The sequence below is a fragment of the Nipponia nippon genome, unplaced genomic scaffold, assembly GCF_047370975.1.
Source record: "Nipponia nippon isolate SJK-2023a ecotype South Korea unplaced genomic scaffold, ASM4737097v1 scaffold_3, whole genome shotgun sequence".
Lineage (NCBI taxonomy): Eukaryota > Metazoa > Chordata > Aves > Pelecaniformes > Threskiornithidae > Nipponia > Nipponia nippon.
Genome location: NW_028262347.1, coordinates 70798930 through 70818680, shown reverse-complemented (window position 1 = coordinate 70818680; position 19751 = coordinate 70798930). Strand labels below are relative to the sequence as shown.

The window sequence follows — 19751 nt, the reverse complement described above, 5'->3', positions numbered from 1 at the left end:
CAGATTTTATTGTTTAAGGGTTTGTTGTTTAGTTACAGACATAAAACCAATTACAGACGCTCATCCCAAGCAGTGCCTGTGGTGATTTTCAGTCACTGATGCAAATAAAAGGTGGCAATGAACAGGATTTTATGCACATGTTTATGTCATAAGGACTTAAATTAGTAAAATATTAATTAGGATTATGCTTAAAACAATAGAGAACATGCTGAGTCAACGCCCTTAACAGATTATCATTGCTATGTTTTATTGAAGCTCAGATGCTTTATATCCATGTATTCCTTCTCCTATCCCTATCAACATGCTTTGAGTTGGAAAGACTCCTTCCCTTCTCCAAAACCAAAAGACCATTATAAACACTATAATAAAAGATCCACAGAATGGCCGTTTTGGCATCTACTATAACCATATTTGCTGAGATTGCACCATCAAAACCGCATTTGGAAAGTTATTTGATATTCCTAGTAAGAGCAAAAGATACATCCAACACACACCATGATCCCATGTAAACTGGGCAATTTCTGTGCTATCACAGTATGTGGATTGTAAAAATATTAATGATTTGGGAGCACCTTCCATAAATGGCTTCCTCCACACATCTCTAGAAGTCAGCTCAATCAAGTGTTTTCACTACACAGAATTTGCTGTTTGTTTGTCTGCACAGGCTATGTCTGACCTAAGTGTCAAATCTGTATTACCACAGAGACAGAGATTACCACTAGTATCTGTGTTTTGAGGCAGGTACTCAGTGGAAAAGCAATCGTCAGGAAAAGCCAAGCATTAAGATGACATGTCTGTCCCAGTTTCTACGGCCAGCACTATGCTATAAGTAGAACTAAAGAGATGTAAACTATAAAAAGCAGAACTGAGCAATCTGAAAAGGGCCGCTATGTAAAATCCCATTATCCATAATCCCATGTCAAAGGAGTCTCCTGAGTTGTGCGTGATGCTTTTTAACACTGGAACATTTCTCTTTCTTGATTCACTGCCAGCTCAGGCACTTGACATATAGAAACTAAGTACAGGCAGCATGCTCAGCAGTACATGCACGGGCAATGCCATAGTGGCAAAGAAGTGGTTTCATCGACTCATCTGAGGGCTCCTCCCTTTTCCATAATGCTTACCCAGCTCTCTTCCAGCTCTGTCTTCTGTTCACAGCAAGGGTGCAGAAACGCTTAGCTGTCTATGGTCCCCAAGTGAAAGGTCTTTTTCTAAATGGATGCTGTAGTGTCCTGCCTCCTCTCCATGCAGAGCGACCCAGTGGATGTTGCTCTCCCTAACACAGTTTACACTGAGCCACAGCAAGGGGGGGATAACAGAGGGGCAAACCTTTGTGGCAGTGGCAGGGATAAGCCTAAGTGACTGCACAAGCTCAGGCGAGAGTGGAAAGAGCTGATGAAGTTTTAGCCCACCCCCAGTGTCAAACTGTTTGACTACAGCTCTGCTTATACTTTACTTATCCTAAAACCCTGGGTGCTAGTCCCTGGTAAATGGCTGCTCTATGCCAGGCAGAGGGAGGCACACTGGGAGCACCAGGGATGAGGCAGAAAGCAGAAGCTCCCTCCACGCACCATCTGGGCTGTGTGCATTTTGTCAGTTGTGGAGTGTCTGGCTTAATCCTTTTTCTATGTGCTGTAGAAACCTGGAAAAATATCTTTAAAGTTTCTTATGTTTTTCCTTGCTGACTTAAAAAGCCACTGGACCACTTAACATTTCCTCCCCATTTCTCTACCAGTTCCATCTAGGTTTCACAAAGATTCACACACAGCTCACCCAGTGACCCTTCTTCTTTTTTTTTTTCAGATGGCTGGTAAAAACTACAGTTCCCTGCAGGCAAAATACTGGAAGCTGAAGGAGGTGCTGAGAACGTGAATGAGCTTCCAGGAGATATTGTGCTATGTGCAGGTGACATGCTCTAACTGCTGTGCAGGGGCCTGTTCTTTACACCGACCAAGTCTCTTTACTCACTGGAATGTAGTTGGCATTAATGTAGTCAGATCCCTCTTCTTCATTCATTGAAACTAACCGGACACGACTAAAATCATCTGTAAAAGGAAAAAAAAAATATTTTGGCTCTCAAACAGGGCATCTCCAGCTAGGCAAAATTAAAATTAATCCTATAAAAACTGAAGAAAAATCTATTTAAAAAATAGAGAATGCTCACATTTACTGACAGAGAGCAATGCTGGCTTCAGTAAACACTACATGCATGCACCATCATTACCGTTCTGCAAAATACACCTTCCAAATGCCATCCCTTTGGGCTCCCTTAAGTTTCATTAGAATTGTAAAAAAAACACAGTGACACTACTCAGTGGTAGAAATGATCTTGTGTTTCTCACCTCCAAACTCCCGTCTTGATAAACATCCCCAGAAAGCCATGTCTCTTCAAAGCTAACAAAAAACATCTATTGCCTGGCTCTCTCTAAGGGCAGGTTTTAGAACAGGCTTTTATCAGTCAGAAAATCTGTCCTGATTCTCCAGTTCTCTTATTAAAACTCTTCCTTCCCTCTCAGGGGACTTTACCAAGAGGCTGTATGTATATATTGTACTTACATGGCAGGATATTTGTGTAGCGATTTTTACAGCGATTCATGGGAAGATCAGCAGCAAAGTGGGGTATGTCAAGCCCAATCAGTTTTAGCTCCTGGGGTAACAGAAAGAAAAACGCCAAACTCACAAATGCTCAAAAAATAATTCTTTGTAAAGTGATTACTTGTGGCAGGTAGCAGACTGAAAATGTTCACAAATCACTTTATAAACTGACAGAAGGATTACACTGACTTTCCCTATCTGATGCTTCTGAGTTTGGCTCCAAGCAGCTAGAGAGCAATGATGTGGGCTTTCCTGCTGATGCTGCCAATGCACTGCTGCCATCCAAGGCTGTGACGGCGGACTGCTCCTCTCCACCTGCACTTAATTAGCCAAAATAGTGCCAAACCAGGGGTTGATAAGTTATTCTGTGGTGGTCATCCACCCCACTTAAAGGGCTTTCTTCAAGTCCTCAAGTGGCTTCTGATCTTGATACCGGGGAATGCTTGGAAGATCCTTCTAGTCATTACCTTCAGTAGTTACATCTAATATATGATGCACCAGAGGACTTTTCACTGGCAGAAAGGGAACATGTCAGCCACCCAGAACGGTGGTAATACCCCAGCAGTCTTCCCCACTCCCCTTCCATATTTAAATCTTTCTAGCTCTGGGATATGAGCTTTTTAGTTTTATACTACTAAACTGACTTTAAATTCTGGATAATTAAGAGAATGTACCTGAACTGGTCCTAGAGAAACACCCTTGCTCTTAAAGAGATTTCTGATATTACTTTCTCTTTCCAGTGCTGCCCTTCAAATTAAGGGCATTAAATAAATAAAATAAAGGCATTAAAATCCTGAATCCAACTCAGGCTGCCAGCATGTCCTAAACTTAAAGCAAGTGTGCTGGTCTGACAATTATCTTGGATTGAATGTGATGAGCCACTCAAATCAGCTTACTAAATGCAGTCTAACAACACTAAGGCCCGCTTTTAAATTCTGCAGAACTTGAAGTGAAGCTGACCCACCCAGCAACAGCGCACATAAAACAACACAGAGCACAGGAACACACCATGCAATCCCGACATCTGAAAAAAGCTGATCTAGGCATGGCAGCTAGGAGAGGACAGAGTCCCCGCAGATTTACCTCAAATTGCAGAGAAAATTTGTAATCTGAATCTTTGGCCATATCCTTGATGTAGCCATCAAAATCATCCAACTGGACAGGGCTTTAGAAGAAAAACACACAGAAATTAAGAAAAAAATTAAACTTTTTTACTACATTTTATTTCTATTTTCCCCTAGAATACTATCAAGTCATGAATATGTATTTGCAACTGTTAATGCTAAAAAGCAACAATAAAGAGAAAAAAAAAAATCTTGTGGTTCAGTGCCACCAAATGGTGGGCATGTTGCTCATTACCTACATCCTACCATAACAGCACCAGAAAGAGAGGCTGAGAGAGAGGTGCTGATCCCTCTGGGTGAGCTGAATGCTGCAGCTGCTGGTGCTGATGACAGTAAGCACCCTGGTTTGGGGGAGGGTGGAGTTGTCCTACCTGAGGGAAACCACTGGTCTGAGGCGAGGGGAATGGCCCATGAACCTTTCTACGATTCCTTGGCCCCTGAACCACTTTTGCAGGTGGGTATGTCCCAAACGCACAGATGGCAGTGCAATAGGTGGTGATCCAGCACCCCATTGCAGACCCACTCCCAGTACCACCCCACCGGCGTGCTTCTGGCACCAGGGCAGCTGCTGCTTCATTTAAGCTGCCTCATGTGCCATGTAAAATGTTGCTTTCAGATATTTTCACATCTGGCAGATACACTTTTAAAATTCATCTGAGCTTTGCTCATGCAGAAAAATGGATTTCATATTTAGGTTTGGATTTTTTTTAGAAAGTCCACAAAAAAAATCCCTTAAAATAGAATTTTGGATGCCACTGCCGTGACTGCTTCCTCTGCTGGCGTTAAGAACTATACACATTTGTCATTAGAGGTCAAATTCTCCTCCCAGAAAGATGGTGGCTAAAAAAAAGTGGATATAACTATACAAAAACCATGCAAAGCTTCAGCAGGTATAAATTAGCCTTGATTTAGTGACACCCATCATTCTACACACTTTTTTGCCAGGTGAGGGTCTATTTGTTAGTACAGTCACAGCCTCTGAACATAACGGAGAAATAATTAAGCTAACGCTCTGAATAATGAAACACAGGTAAACAGCTTCCCTCACCTAATTATCATGCTCTAATTTACAAGCTACTGAAGCATGTACACAGTAATCTTTTCATTTACTTTGAGGCAATATGCCCAAAGGAACCTGTCTTATCACCACTTAATTACTCCTGTTTACTCGTTAGCATTAATGATCTAATGTTCTAGCAACAACCATAATGAGAGCCTCATGTCAAGAGGGAAATATCACTAGAAACAAACGCATCCCAGTTTTTCACCATTTGTCATTTTTAACTAAGGATAAGCTCCGTTGGAATCACTAAGTTGAATAACTGATCTTTTCCCTGATGACTAATTTTCTATCAGTAAGGACCTGTTTTACCACAACCTATCTGTTGAGAAGAATTGCTTTTGTCCAATTATGGTTTGTTTTCTGCCTTCAGACATCTCTCTCAGGATATATCTACCAAGAAGCTTTCTATATCTGTAACTACAATATCACTATACCATGCACTCCATAACGCACGTTTAGTCTAAGGTAATATTTTTTTTTTTTATTTCTTTAGATATCAGAAAAGTTACATACTTGGTCAGCTTTCTCTTCTTTAATCCATTTTTACTCCTGTAAAAAACAAGAAGTGTTTTTCATTCATTAAACTATTGTATAGTCTTTATTCAAAGTTAGTACTGATTTCAGATTGTATGTTTTCTGGTCACCATCGTACTCAGGATGAGATTGGTGATAATATCTTGGACATTTTTAAGCTGATGATAGCAAAATTTCCATTGACACCAATGGGACACGTTTTCCATTCTGTGCCTCTGAGAATGACCTGTTTGTGAAAAGGAAAACCTTTGCCCAGCACAAGCAATGGGTCCTCTACAAATCCTGACCCAACAGTGCCGTTGGCTTCAGGTGGGCTGGGGCTGAGCCCTCAGGGCCCAAGCCTGGCCCAGCCTGGCAGGGGGCTGTGCTGTTGCAGGGGACAGGGCACTGCAGTGCCCTGCTCTGCTCCGGCTCTAGTGGGTTGGGAAACTGGATGCCAACACTAGACACCAACTGGGAATGAGAAGCATCTGTTGGGTAAAGGGAGAAGACCACCATTTGCAAATTCAAGGAAGGGTGAAGGAAAAAGGAAAGGGCCTTAACACTATTTCTCACCCATTTCATAACCTGGTTATGATGATCAATGAAGACAATGGCAAATATCCTACTGACTTCAGCGGGACTCAAGCTTAAACCTTAGATAATTTTAGTTGACTTTTAACAGCTAGAGATAATTATGCCACTCATGTAATACACTGTCTTCACATGATTTATAAGTGATATAATTCACTAGTGACAGTTGCGAGCAAGCTTATGAGTGTGTTAAGCAGTATAACCCATAAGATATGGACTTAAGAACTGCAGTACGCTAACTACCACCATGTGGGTTTGGGGTGCCAGGGTGTGTGTGTACCTTTTGTTGTTGCCACAAAAAAGTTAAGCAATCAATCAGATTAAATGCACAAAGTGAGCACCCTGGAATAATTTGGCTAGAGGTCTGAAAACACTGATCCCCTCTGTTAAACCAGCCACAGAGCACAAACAGATTCTTGCTTACTCAGAAGGGATTTTAGTAGTGTCATTTTTTTTTCCTGGGCATTAAACAATATCTGTTCATTCATCACATTATAATGATGCTATTTTTAATTTCATGATGATATGAAAATGATTTCTCGATAAGTTGGGTCACAGCTGCAATTAGTAAACTGAAGGTGAAGACTTTCAATTTCAAAACAATGAAAATATACAGCAAGAAATATTAAAAAGTGGAGTATTTTTATTTTTCTACCCTGCTATGTTTAGAAGTGAAATTAAAAAAATATTATTCGTTTTCAAAATCAATTTTTACAAAATGTTAAGATTTTGGAGCAGCCACAACCTGTAGTAATTTTGTTATCTTGTCAAGGTACATTTCCATTTAGATATAGAGCCTTGCCTGCAGAGTTAACAAGAGCTATAGTAATACCAGCTTTACACTAATGTGGAGATTTACTTTGCAAAGCTTTACTTTACAAATATTATAAACTTCTTCAGCCTACTATGTTATTTATACAGATACTATCTGTATAATGTCTGTACATTCATGTGTTCTATACACATAGTTTAGTAGTATTTATTCTATATCTTCAAAGATTTTTTCCAACAAAATCTTAAAATTAATTTCTCTAAATTATTCAACACATTTCTGTCCCCTGTGAATGTGGTAAACCTTCTAATGTTGGGCACATTGGAATTCATTTCAAAAGAAAAAAATATCTAAATGCTGTTTATGATGGGAATGCTTCTAAGAACGCTTCTCCAAGGAACACTTCAAGAGGCAATAAAACAAATGATTGACATCCATTTCTCAGCAACAATTTCTTGTGCTGTGATGGCCTCAAGAGGCCTTTGTTTCTTAGCATTGCAATTGTTTCCTGAATGTTCATAAATGTTTGAAACCAACTTGTGTGCAAAACAAAGACATTTGAAACATTAGCTGGTGTTTCATCTGTTCTTGCGTTTACCCTACAGATTAAAATACAAAGAGAGGGATTAATCTCATCTTATTCAACTTCAGCTCCTTTAAACTTGGTCATCTAGACTAAACTAGGTAGCTTTATTGAAGAGAAAACCTCTGAAGAAAGATACACATCTGGAAAGGTGAGTTAATGCATATTAAATGCATATTAAACAAAAAGAGGCAAAGGTGCAAAAGAAGATGACGACTCTTTTTGTAGCAGTGCCATTGACAGTGGCCACCTTGGGCTTCTTGACCATTAGAGAGTTAAGAGAGATCAGTGTGACCTCCACAATAATGAACTGCTTTGCCTGATCCTCCATCACTGTGCAGCTCCAATAGTTAGCTGAGTTTACGTCAGACAAGTTACAAGTCAATATAATATTAGCCTTGGAGAGACATGGAAGACTTCCATCTGCCCTTCAGCTGTGTGTGTGTGGAGAACATGCTTTTATTTGCATGGGAGAAGAATTGGGCCTTTCTTTAGTTACATAAACCCACTCATTTCTGGGCCCACTGAAAATTTAGATGAGTTTTTCTACAGACCCACTGTGACCCGAGGAAAACCAGTCTCAGAAATCCCTATGCTGCAGATGTCGATGACTGCCTGCCAGCACTTTGCTGCTGTATGGTAACACGAGGGAAAATGTTTGGTCAAAAGTAAATCTTAACTTTGGTACCACATTTTTGTAAATCACTATACTTTGGACTCAAGACCATCGGGAACTTAAGTTTATTTTATAAAAATTAAGCATTTTTAGATCATAGTCAATTATAATTATTTGTTAAGCGGTTTGTAAAACAGTTCTGGTTCTAAATAGATCCTGTGGTTTTGTTGGTTAGGTATTTAAAAAAAAAAATAATCAGTCGTTTACTAAGTCTTTATAAATGATTTACAGACTAAACTACTAAATGTACACACATAAACACAGAGACACACACACAGTGACCCAATTTTTACACTTTGGAACTGCTAGTTTTATCGATTCTCAGTGAACTGTTGTTTCCAAAGGCAAAACTTTTACTGATGTCAGGAGAGCATAACTGTACCTTTAAAAACTAAGGTATTTGACATCACACACCAAACAGGTGGGGCACAATCAAGCAATTTTACTAATAGAAAAGCAGCAGCAGCAGAAGGCAATGCCAGGCAATGAACAGATGAATAACTGGGACAGAAGAAGCCAGGACTTACAATGAAGTGGCAAAAATTGCAAAGAGAGCAATGAGATGAATATGATGACCACCGTAAGATTAGCTTTTTAATACCAAAATGGGTTGGAGCATAAACAGACAAACTAGATGAAGCAGGGTAGCAAATACTTTGATACCCACATCCTCTCCAATCCATGTTCTAGTACAAGAAAATTATATCTTCAAAAGCTTTGACCCGTTTGAAAACAAAGGTATCACACATTTTTCATGTAATAGAAATTAACATTGTTTACACATTGCATATGGAAAAACAAGTAAATCACTTACCAAGGATTAATATAAAATGCCAAAAGATAATCAGTCCAAAGGCATGAGGGTAGCAGAGTTAGGAAAGCAAATACACTTCTACGCCTGTGAGCATTAATAAATAACATACATAAAGATGAAAAAGTGAGGAGAGTTAGTAAGACAAACAGAAATCAGGAGATCAGCAAATTCTATTTTAAAAATCAGCTAAACCCATAAAGGCTTCCTCTTACTTACTTCATAAGAATATTATTAGCATCCATAGAATTTTTACTCCTCAACCTGAGACCCTATGCAGGATTTTCAGCTATCCAACATAAAATTCTGTATGATCAAAATAAACGTGTTTTATGGTATTGATTCAGGCCTGTTATTCTAAATTAATGTTAATTGATAAACTGGCAGATTTTCAGAGAGTAAAATGTGCTTGAAAATTTCATCCACAGGTTTCTGGCCATTACATAGGTCGTGCTAAGTCTATTTTCTAACGTTTTTGAGATATTTCAGGACAGACATAGTTTGTTTTTACCATGTACAACTATGATAATCTCCCACGTTTTCTCCTGCAAGTGATCCTGTGGATATCAGAACATCTGTATCAGAGAGAAATTCAGATCATTCCAATATCTCTTAATACCCTCTATTGAGTCAGATTTCTGAAAACATCCATATAACATTTTGCAGAGTCCAATTTTTAAGTGCTTCAAATTCTCTCCTAGGTTTTCAGCAAAACATTATTTGAACTTCTTCTAATTGTGGTTTCTATGAATAACTATTCACAGCAGGTTTCATTGTGGCTAAATGAAATTTGAGTACAGAATCATTCTAAACTTCTGTATTAGCAACCTGTTTACCAGATTCTGTTATGCATAATCCAGGAAACCCACTCAGGACTGTTCTGCCTGTTGGTGGAGTGGGCTACAGGTACTTTGCAAACATGAAAAACCTGTGAAACTTAAACAAAAATTGCCCCAGTAGCAGGATTTTTTTGTCAAATACACCCTCAGCATGTTTTTCCCCATCAGAAAATCTGCTGTCCTAAAAGCAATACCACCCTTCTACAACTGTTCTAAAGAGGAACCACAAAGTGAAATTTCCTTTTTCAGTACTCTTGGCTCTTATGAAGTTGGTAGATACTGTGTTTTCCTGCATAAGCCGGTCACATCAAATGTAATCATCTCTAATCTTAATCTTCCAACCAGTGGTGGAAAACTTCTGCCCACACAGTGAAAACTCCAAGTTAGGCTTTAATGAGTTTTGATGCTGAAGAGAAAATGGGCAGTGCAGTTTCTGCAGGGCACCTTTCCCAGGCGTTGGTAGGGATTGTGTGCGTCAGCCAGAAGCGAGAGCCCTTTCTAGTTAATCATACGCCACAGTGGTTGCAGCATCAAGGCCTTAGGGCTTATCCGTTGCTAGGGTTTCTATGGGACTGGACTGAGGATGAAATTTGGTTTTCCATAAGCAGTTCTCTGGTGCCACAGAGAGGTTTTCATTAGGCTTAGAAGAGGGAAGTGATGATGTTGCCGGAATAGTCTTTCTTTTGGGAACTCCCAGTGAGGTTTTTACTTCCTCTTGCCTACAGAGGCAGAAGGAATTATTCAAGCCTCGGTGTTCTTTCATTGTCAAATCATCATGAGGAATTGCCACACTTTATCAAATCACAGGTTAATGTGCTTGCAGACCTACTTATATTGTTCACAGATTAGGAACTCCAACATCTAAAACAATTGATTTTATTCAACATATGAAAAATATATAATTGCCCACTAAATACAGTATTGTTTTCCTGGAATTATATAGTCTTTCCCTTACTGCTCAGCTGTACTGAACAATTTTATTTAATTAAAAAAAAAAAGAGATGCAGAGATTGCTCAAATCCTGAAAACTCTGCTGAGCTGGGCTTTCCTTAGGAATCAGTGGATATGCTCAGAGCTCCCTTACTAGATCCCTGGAATGACCCCAAGAAAAATGGGTTTCTTAATCCTTCTACCTGTCTTTAAGGCCATATTTTCCATTTGGCTGCCTGGATGGACAGTGAGTCTGGTCTTGACATTAGACAACAGAGGCACACAAAACAAGATATCTTTACTAACTCTCAGAGAAGTCAGGACCCAAAGATAAGGGCACACTGCTTTCAGTTATGAAAAATTTGTGGAGATATTAAGCAGGAATATTTTCCCCAATTTATATTTTTATAACATAATTTATGTATGTATACATATATACACATATATATATACACACACACATACATACACATATACTAAATCAAGCAACAAGAACCTTCACTTTCACATCCAAACCTATTAATTAATTCCCCTTCCCATAAAAAAGTCTTTTATGGTTTTAATAACATCTGTTGCTAGTTTAATCATTTGACTCAAGCTTGGATATTTAATTAACATGAGTGGTTGATCTTCTGCCTTCTTTGCCATTAATACAGTCCAAGCAAGAGAAGCTGAAAGAGAGATTAGTTTGCACTGCATACAGCTGGCTGCTATTAAAGCTAAACCAAGCAAGTGAAGCTTGTTTAATATCCAGTTAATTAGCAGCACAGTAAGGTATTGACAAGATTTGCTGGGCTTGTTAGTTCAGTTTTCATGCTTATTAGCAAAAGGCTTGTTGTGGTGCAGTGTCGATGCATTTAATCCCATCCTTGCTGGCAGGCTGTGTCCTATGAGACCATAGATCCCTGGGCTCCAACTCCTCTTTCCATCTTCTTGGCTGTCAACAAAGCTGACCATGGGTGTAAAACCAAGGAGCATATTTTCTTCTTCCTACATACTGGAATGGGGCTGACAGTATGCTTTTAAATGTCTGTGTTTGGACTCGCCTTGAAAGATAAGAGGTTTTTGCAGAAATTGCTAATAACAAAAGAGTAAACCTTGCGTCAGTCATTAACACCCATTTGATTATCAAAATAGGAATGGAAATGACTACACCGGTGCCAGTCAGGTACCTCTCAGAGCCCTTTTGCTTCTATAAAAGCTAATCCTACAGACTTCCTTTGCTCAAATACTTCTTTTGGCTGATGGTGTCGGTGATGGTTTGGAGTCCATAGTCAGTGCCTGCAACTCTTGTAGGTGGTTTTCTAGACTAGCAAGAATATGTTTGGGTTTTTTTTTTTTCTCAAGTCTTGTCAACAGCACTGAACATCAAGTTACAGTAAATATTTGAGTTGGCTTGTCCTTGTCTTGCAATTCAAGGAAAAATTAATTAATGGCACTGCATGAAGACAGTTGCTAATTGGTCATCTACAGGCAAGCTTACACCTGGCTGTAAATATATCTCTATGGAAGTGCTAATGGATTTATAGATCAAGTTTCTACACTTGTGTTATTTTAGGAAATATGTCTGTAAGAGAAAGGAAGAAAAATATCCTCCCAAAACACATCTATGCAACTTGGTTGACATGTATATACATCATTCCCTACTAAAAATAGCAGGTGACAGAATACATAGTCTTGAGTCATCATTCAAGAAATAAAATACTAAAATAACAGGTAGAGCAGTTTTATCATAAAGAGGGACAGTGATGACATAAAAAATAAGCACTTAAAATTAAAGATCATGTTTACCAAAAAGCAGAGATGGGCAAAAACATAATTAAAAGCTTTGCTTCAAACACTCACCAATTATAGGGAAGCTTTCCATCTCTCTCTAAAGATGCAAAATTGACAAAGGTTCCAGCCCCGCACTCCCTGTTTCAGGAAGACCATTGGGTACAAAGTTACCATTTTTGGGTTCACAACGCTTGCAATGACATTGATTTAACAGAGAACTCTCAGAGTTGTGGAGAAGTGCTGAACACTCACATCTGTGACTAGGACTGAGATAATCTGTGGTAAATATAACCGAAATGCCTTAACATAGTTGTCCAAAACCCATAATTGTTCAACATTGCCTGAGATCAGGTTTGCTAATAATGCTGAAAAAGAGTGAAACAAGGCAGAAGTTGCTAATAAAGATCCCAGACAGACCTCATCTTCTGTCCAGATTTGGACTCTCTGTAGTCTAGTGCTGGCACCAGTTGCTGGCCTCAGTACACATGCTAAATATTTACCTTTCTATACTAAATATTCACTGTCCGAAGTCTAAAGAGAAGATGTATAATCGTCTCCATTTGACAGGATCATGGTAATTTCAAGTTCACAAAATAATTGTAAAAAAAACATGAATTTCCTGAATAAAATTCCAGTGAATTTATCACAAGTCCATTATTTTCAGCTACAACTGATAAATTGACTTGACTGGTTTTGAGTCCTTGATTTAAGCAAACAATTGCTTGCAGCTTCTTACTGGATTTACTTTTTAAATTTCTTTCTGGGGTTTTTATCTTCTGTTGCTAGAAGCAGTGATGAAGAAAAAAAGAAAAAGCTTTGGGCTGCCTGCACAGTAATTAAATAGGAAAGAGAATTAATTTAGCTGGGATTTTCACAGAGCCAGTTACATGTAAAAGGAACAAACTACACAATGTTCGCTGAAAGAGATAGCCTGCAAAATACGTGTGATGTGGTCATCTGTTGCATGGAATACATAGCCAAGACATGGCACATAAAATGCAGTGTCGGCTAGGCAGCCAAGTGCAAGATTCTTCACGTAAGTTTTTTTACATTAAATAATTTCCTTTCTTGACACAGGACAGTAAATTAATATAAAATATATTACATAGATATAAAAGGATGAAGACTCCAGGACACTTCCAAAACCAGGAGGTGAACCATGTATCGAGGGTTTGGAGAAACTTCCACAGTTCACTCAGGCCATAATATAACCCACATTAATGTGAACTGTTACAGGTAAGACCACGAGGAAAAGGAAATTGAATTTCAATATTCAGGTACAAATGATTGGTGCAGAAAGCTGAAGGAACCGCAAGTTCTATAAAAAAAGGTTTACTCCTACAAGGTAATTTTTCCCTTCATCTGTATGACTCAACAAATTGAGATCATTATGTTATAGGTGAACAGCAGGACCTGAGATCCCTTCTAGATTTGTGGGTCTCAGTGTATATTTGTCTGCATCCTGACTGCATAAAAAGACAAGATCTAGGTGAGCTCATATGCTCTTTCCCATGCTACAGTTCTCATAGGAAGGAAGCCTATATGAATGCAGAATTTGGACAACTAGAAGACCAGGATTTAGGGGCAGACTGGCAAATGCTCTAGAGAGAGACTCATGGGGCCCTGAGCACACCCTTCCCCATCCTAGGGGTTTGGCTGCCAGGGCTCAGGCCTTACATGGCCTCTGAAATGCAGCATCCTGGACCTGATGAACAAACCATTTTATCTGTTGATATGGAAAAATCTCCTGTTCCAAACCATATGAAAGATTTACAAAGCATCTTGATATCCTGCTCATGCCCAGTTGCCTCAGATCCTAATTATTATCCTTTAGGTTCCAGACACAATGCTTTTGTAATAAGTGATTACACTTCTTATAGACCCAGTCTTGCAAAGCTCAAAATGAGACAAAGGTTGAGGTTTGTAACTCATGTCAAGAATGAAAGTAGATAGAGGGAGAAGACATGTTACTCCTGAACAGCAGCAAGACAACTATTTTGAAGGCATTCTGTTCACAAGCATCTTGAGTAGCACCCATGCACATAAGCAGCCTCAATTACAACTATTGTCATGATGTGTTTGTTGTTGTCTGAAATTTTTGGAACTAGCATAAATCTGGACTTACCTGGCCATTTGTAGATGTTTTCTCCTGAGTACCACAAGAGTCACCAGCAGCAGTCCAATCAGAAGGATACTTAGGATGGCTAACACAGAGATTACCACTACGTTGGGATTCATCTCAGTGACTGTACATACAAACAAGGACTCTTGGTTATTCAAATTCAGAAGAGCTGACACTTTTGGGGTATTTTTTCCCTGAATGTTGATAGTGTTATTTTTCTGAACTGATCTCATTCAGCCTGGAGTGTTACAGAGAGAAAAATCTACCACTAGAGATAAAGGGAGGTTTTGACTAGTTATTGCTCTTACAAAATTTCTGTGGGGAAATTACTTCACTCTGGCATTTTGTTAAACTTTGGAATGTTCTGATTTTTTTTTTCCCTTTTAACTGACATTCATAACACAAGAGAAAAAGGTGAAGGAAATATAAAACGCAGATATTCATCATCATCTATGTCTCCAAAGCACATTTCAGCTCTGAAATTGTTCTTCAACAATAATCATTACCTTTTCTGACCCAAAAGCAAAATAACCGGGTGAGGCTTTGTAACATACTGGGTTAAAATTGATTGAATTACTTTGGCAAATAAATTTTAACAAAAAGTTCTGTTTCAAATAAGAGCTGGAATCAACTCTCAGTAACAAAACCTTGATTTATTTTTGTTCCATATTACATGCTTATCAACTGTACTACTATGAGACCAGATACTCTGTTCTGCTCATTATATAAGAAACCCTCTCTACTTTACTTGCTCAGAATAACTTTACATCCACAGTTGTCTAGAGAAGCATTTTTTAGATTAAAAATCATGGAGATGTTTAAGCTAAGTATCAGACACTGAACTCCAGCATGGAGTGGTGTATGATGTATAGGACCAGTAACTAAAGCTACACAACACCCTAACTAAGCAGAGATGACACTGACCATTCTGAAGGGGGGATTTTAAATAAAAGACCAGTGCTGTGGGCAGTTCAACACTGATATTCTTTCTTAAGAGTCAATACAGAGCCAGGCTGCACGACATGCCTGGGGAGCCTCCATCAGGAGCTATCCCTTCGGGGTGTCACTGCTCAAGATCCTGCAGTGGCCCCTCTCCTTCTCTCTCACCTTACCTCCACTTCTTCACTGAAGGCAGAAAGCGATTTTTTTGCTGTAGCAGCTTATTAATGTGATTTTCCTCTTGTTTGAGCTTAGCTGAGAAGACCTTTTTCTCCATAAATGTCATCAATGATGTTCAGCCTTCACACCACAAACTAGGTCTCTGATTTCTAAAACCCATTAGAGAACTGAGCTTCTAGTTCATATATTTCCAAGTCAAACCCCCAGTGGGGATTTTTCTAAGAACTTTTTAAAGCTGCTTCCCCATCCCATCCACATCTGGCAGCCTTTCCATGATACAAACAACCCCTGGAGCCAGCATTACCAAAAGCAACTTTAGAAAGCAAGGAAAAACAGATGTTGTAGCTGAAGAAGGAAGAAGAAAGCAGGGAAGTGCTGCTTACCCATGGTGGAAACCGCAATGAAAGTGGGGATGCTGGGGCTATTGTGGCTGAAGGTGGTCACGCTGCAGTTGTAGGAAGTGGCAGGGGTTAGGCTGGAAATGGTCACTACGTGTGAGGAGACAGTGACAGGTTCCTGCAGACATGGGGAAAAATACACAGAAGTTTGTCTTTCCTGTAAATGCAAGAGCACAAATCAGTGCTCCCTTATCCACCGATATATTTGACCAGGTAAGTCAGATCTGGTGAAAGAAACCAGCACTTTGAAACCCAGGGAAGGTAACCCTTGAAAATAGGCAGATAGCCTGGCAGTCTGGCAGAAGAGGGGAGAGGAACAGGGGTGAAAGCAGCAGGAACAGCCCAGAGCACCCGAGGGAGCCCCAGGGCCCCTTGGGGAGGGCAAAAGGTGCCTTTTAGGGGGTTGGTCAGGCACATGCCTGTGACCCCCAGGACATCCCCAGAGGTGGGCAGAGCTCATGAGCTCTGGTTACTAAGCCATACAGGTAGGAGGAAAATAAAGTTATTTTTATTCAAAGTGTGGCCAAGGTAGTCACAATCTCTGCACCCTTGTATGAATCTCTGCCTCTGAGGCAGTTCCTCTGGACATGAAGAGCTATCAGCCTTTCACATGGCCAAGGTGAAAAACAAAGCTAGAGCAAAGCCTTTGGGTAATAACCATGATCAGGTATCCCACACCTCAGTTTTTCTAGGTAGTAGAAACTCTTTACATAATATCTTTATACAATGTTTTAATTACTGTGTCCCTGGTAAACAATTTTGTGTTTCATAAATGCTGATACAGCAAAAGAAAACAAATACAACATATTCATTGACTTAAAGATATAGCTCCTCCAGGTCCTCAGAAGCTTTTCTGTATTCTTCAGCAGGACCAAGGGTGGGTCACAGATGCGAAAACAGGGACACTTGAGCCAGTGATTTAGAAATGGAACAAGTAGAAGTTTGATAAATGAACTCACTCCAGATGGGGAATGCAAGATGCTGTAACAAGTCCCGAGCACTGGATTTTTGCAGTGGCCTGCTGTCATTCATGGGCTCCTTCTAGACTAGCAAGGGTTCCTGTTGCAGTGCAATTCTGAGGTACGTTACACAAATGAAATCACATGTACGTGAGTGTAAGGGAGGGGACTTTTATTCCCTGAGCTGAAAGGAGGGGCCACAGTTTGGCAATTGAACTTGGTTGCATGTTTTCCATCTTCTCCTCTGGAAAATTTAAATTAGTCAAGCAAAACACAAGATGTTCAAACCTGGAAAGGTGTTGCTTTTCATTTTGCTGATTTAAAAATGGAGGAAAGGGACAAAAACGTCCATGTAATTAGCATGGAAAATCACAAGTAAATAATTTTCTCCAGTCAATGGGAAAGCACCCTTTTTACAGTTCAAAAAGGAGCCCTTTTTTTATAAAGACAGAAAAAGGAGTGACGAATCTAACGAGAGGTGAGCTGACAATCTCTGTGCATTTCCTAGTGCCAGATGTTCATGTCAACAAACGAGACACCCACTGAAGCTCCTGCCAAATGGACCAGTCTTTTCCTGATGTTCTTAACACAGATCTGCTCTGCATTAAAGCTGCAAATCCTGTAGCACTTTCCTTGTCTGGTCACACAATTATTTTGAATCTCTGCTAAGGGGATAATGAGTTCACGATCTTTAGCTACTCACTGTGAAAAAGCAGGAATCTAGATGTGGAATCCAAACTATCCAAAAGATTAAAATGCATTTAAACATTTCTTTTTTTTCCTTTAGTCAGTGACTTTCTTAATTTAAAAAGAATATTAAATAATTCAGACTGGTCTTCCATAGAATTAAAGAGCGTATATGTCTCTTTTGGGATAATCAGTGGTCTGAGTGGGTTATTTTTTACTTTTTTTCTGAATGATTCCCCATTACGTGTCACAGTCCACATGAGAGAATGATATCTCATGGCATGTAATCACAGTGATTCACTATACCATCAGCTAAACCACAAAGTAAGCCTCATATATTGCACAGCATTGAATGTAAAGGAATTAAAACTACTACTGCTCTGTTCTTAACTGAACAACGTTACCAATCTAAACACTCAGATATTCAGGTGGCCTCTGAACACAGGTACCTAACTGGACAGAGAGAAAAGGAGGTTCACTTCTGAGGCTGAGAAGGCTGGTCTCAAAGGAAATACCTTAAGAGAAAAAATGCATGAGCAGCAGCCACATTTGCAGCATAAAGGTACTCTCTGAATAGCAGTGAAGGTCCTACTGAACTTCAGTTAACAGTTCTCAAAACCAGGAATAAAGTAAGCCAGAAATAATTAATTGCTGCATAAAAGATCTCATGGTATCTAAATATGTCTATTTTTCCCATTCCTTATCAAGCTACTTGACTATTTTCCCCTTCCTGTCCATTAACATTCCCTTAGTTTTGTGGCCTTTTAGGTTTTTCATGGTATATTGGAGCGATTTTCATGACTAGCCAAAGACTGACACCCTGTTGGATGCACATAGCTTCTGTCCAATTAGTTATAATCTCATCAATAAGACAGAAACCAATTTTTCGTATTGCAAAATAATGAAATATTTTAGTATATGAAATGCTTTAGTAGTTTAGCTTTTAAAGGTTTAATTCTGAACCACCTTACCACATTTGTTTTCATGATCTAACCTGTGTACTGAGCATAAAATGTCATGGCTTTACACACAACTGCTAAGCAGCAGACAACAAATCGGAAAGATGCAAGACCCAGTCTCAGTTTCAGAGATGAAGAGCAGAAATCAAAGAAGAGATGCTTACGTACCTGGACTTTTGTTTCCTGACCAGATCCAGCCTGCTGGCAGTAGACTTCAAAGAAATCAGCCACTCCTTCTTCCACCCACAGCAGAGTCACAGAGGTCTGTGTCTTGTTGACAGCGAACAGTGATTTTGGAGGGGCTGGTTCTGGTTAAGAGAAAATCTCCTTTTATTAATCTTACCTTTAAGTTTCCAGACAACTGAGAAGAGGAAGCCTCAAACAAAAATGAAAGCAATGCCTGATGTTCTTCTACCTTTCATTTCCTTCAGATAAAATGTAAAGCCCGGCCTCTCAGGATGATAAACTGCCACTGTAAAATGGGAAGATGATGAAGTGTCTTGGTTTTTCTTCTCTATTTAAACTGTTCTCTATTTGGACAGCTGGATAATTACTTCACTTCCCTTTTCAGCAGAGCCCTTGTTTGAGGATGATCAGCATATTCTATTAATAGAACGATGTCAACAGAAGCTCTTTAGGGAGAAGATAGCTGTCCACCTGTTAGCAACACTTTTGGCCCGAGAAAGCTTTGCTTCGCAAGGCCTGCCCCAGAAGATGATAAAGAAGCAGCTTCCCACAGGCGAAGGCCATCTAGGTTCATTTAATTGTAGCAGAGGAAATATTTAGTCAATTAGCAGTTTAAAAAAAATCTTGTCGTCTGTTTTTTTTTTTTTTTCTAGGCTAACATGTAAGGGCCATTGGGTCTGCACTCATTTTGGTTAGCTGCAGGAGTCTTCTCTCCTCGCTGAATGCAAAGATCCAGATTTCAGGGGTCTTCAATTTATTGCTTCGATTTTCATTGCTGCTGTTGGATGAACTGGCAATGGGCAAACATATAGAAGGGACTGAGGTTCCTACATGGCGAGGAGGTGACAACCCTGTGATAGGAGGACTGTTAGGGGTCTCCTGGGAGAGATGGCATCAGAGATACTGTGAAACACGGATGAGGGTCAGCACCCAGCGCCCCCAGCCCCGCATGGGGTGGCCTTGGCTGTCCCCTCCAGGGCCACCTCCCTGCCCGCGGACCCCCGTGGTTGGGTGGGCAGTGGCCCGCGGGGAGGCTACGCTGACC

At 39.7% G+C, this 19751-nt stretch overlaps 1 protein-coding gene across 3 annotated transcripts in view; it reads right to left on the bottom strand.

The window, feature by feature from the left end:
* The window catches only part of PTPRO (protein tyrosine phosphatase receptor type O), a 155843-nt gene that overhangs the window by 9938 nt on the left and 126154 nt on the right, over positions 1 to 19751 (bottom strand). For 2 of the 3 annotated variants that reach the window (XM_087767500.1, XM_087767504.1), the window contains 9 exons: positions 18689 to 18828; positions 15901 to 16033; positions 14402 to 14522; positions 12346 to 12414; positions 8735 to 8818; positions 5296 to 5331; positions 3679 to 3760; positions 2557 to 2647; positions 1969 to 2045 (listed from right to left, as the gene is read on the bottom strand). In XM_087767500.1, coding sequence (XP_087623626.1) covers positions 1969 to 2045; positions 2557 to 2647; positions 3679 to 3760; positions 5296 to 5331; positions 8735 to 8818; positions 12346 to 12414; positions 14402 to 14522; positions 15901 to 16033; positions 18689 to 18828 — 833 coding nt within the window. The remainder of the gene's footprint in view (positions 1 to 1968; positions 2046 to 2556; positions 2648 to 3678; positions 3761 to 5295; positions 5332 to 8734; positions 8819 to 12345; positions 12415 to 14401; positions 14523 to 15900; positions 16034 to 18688; positions 18829 to 19751) is intronic. The other variant, XM_087767503.1, reaches the window with a different exon arrangement.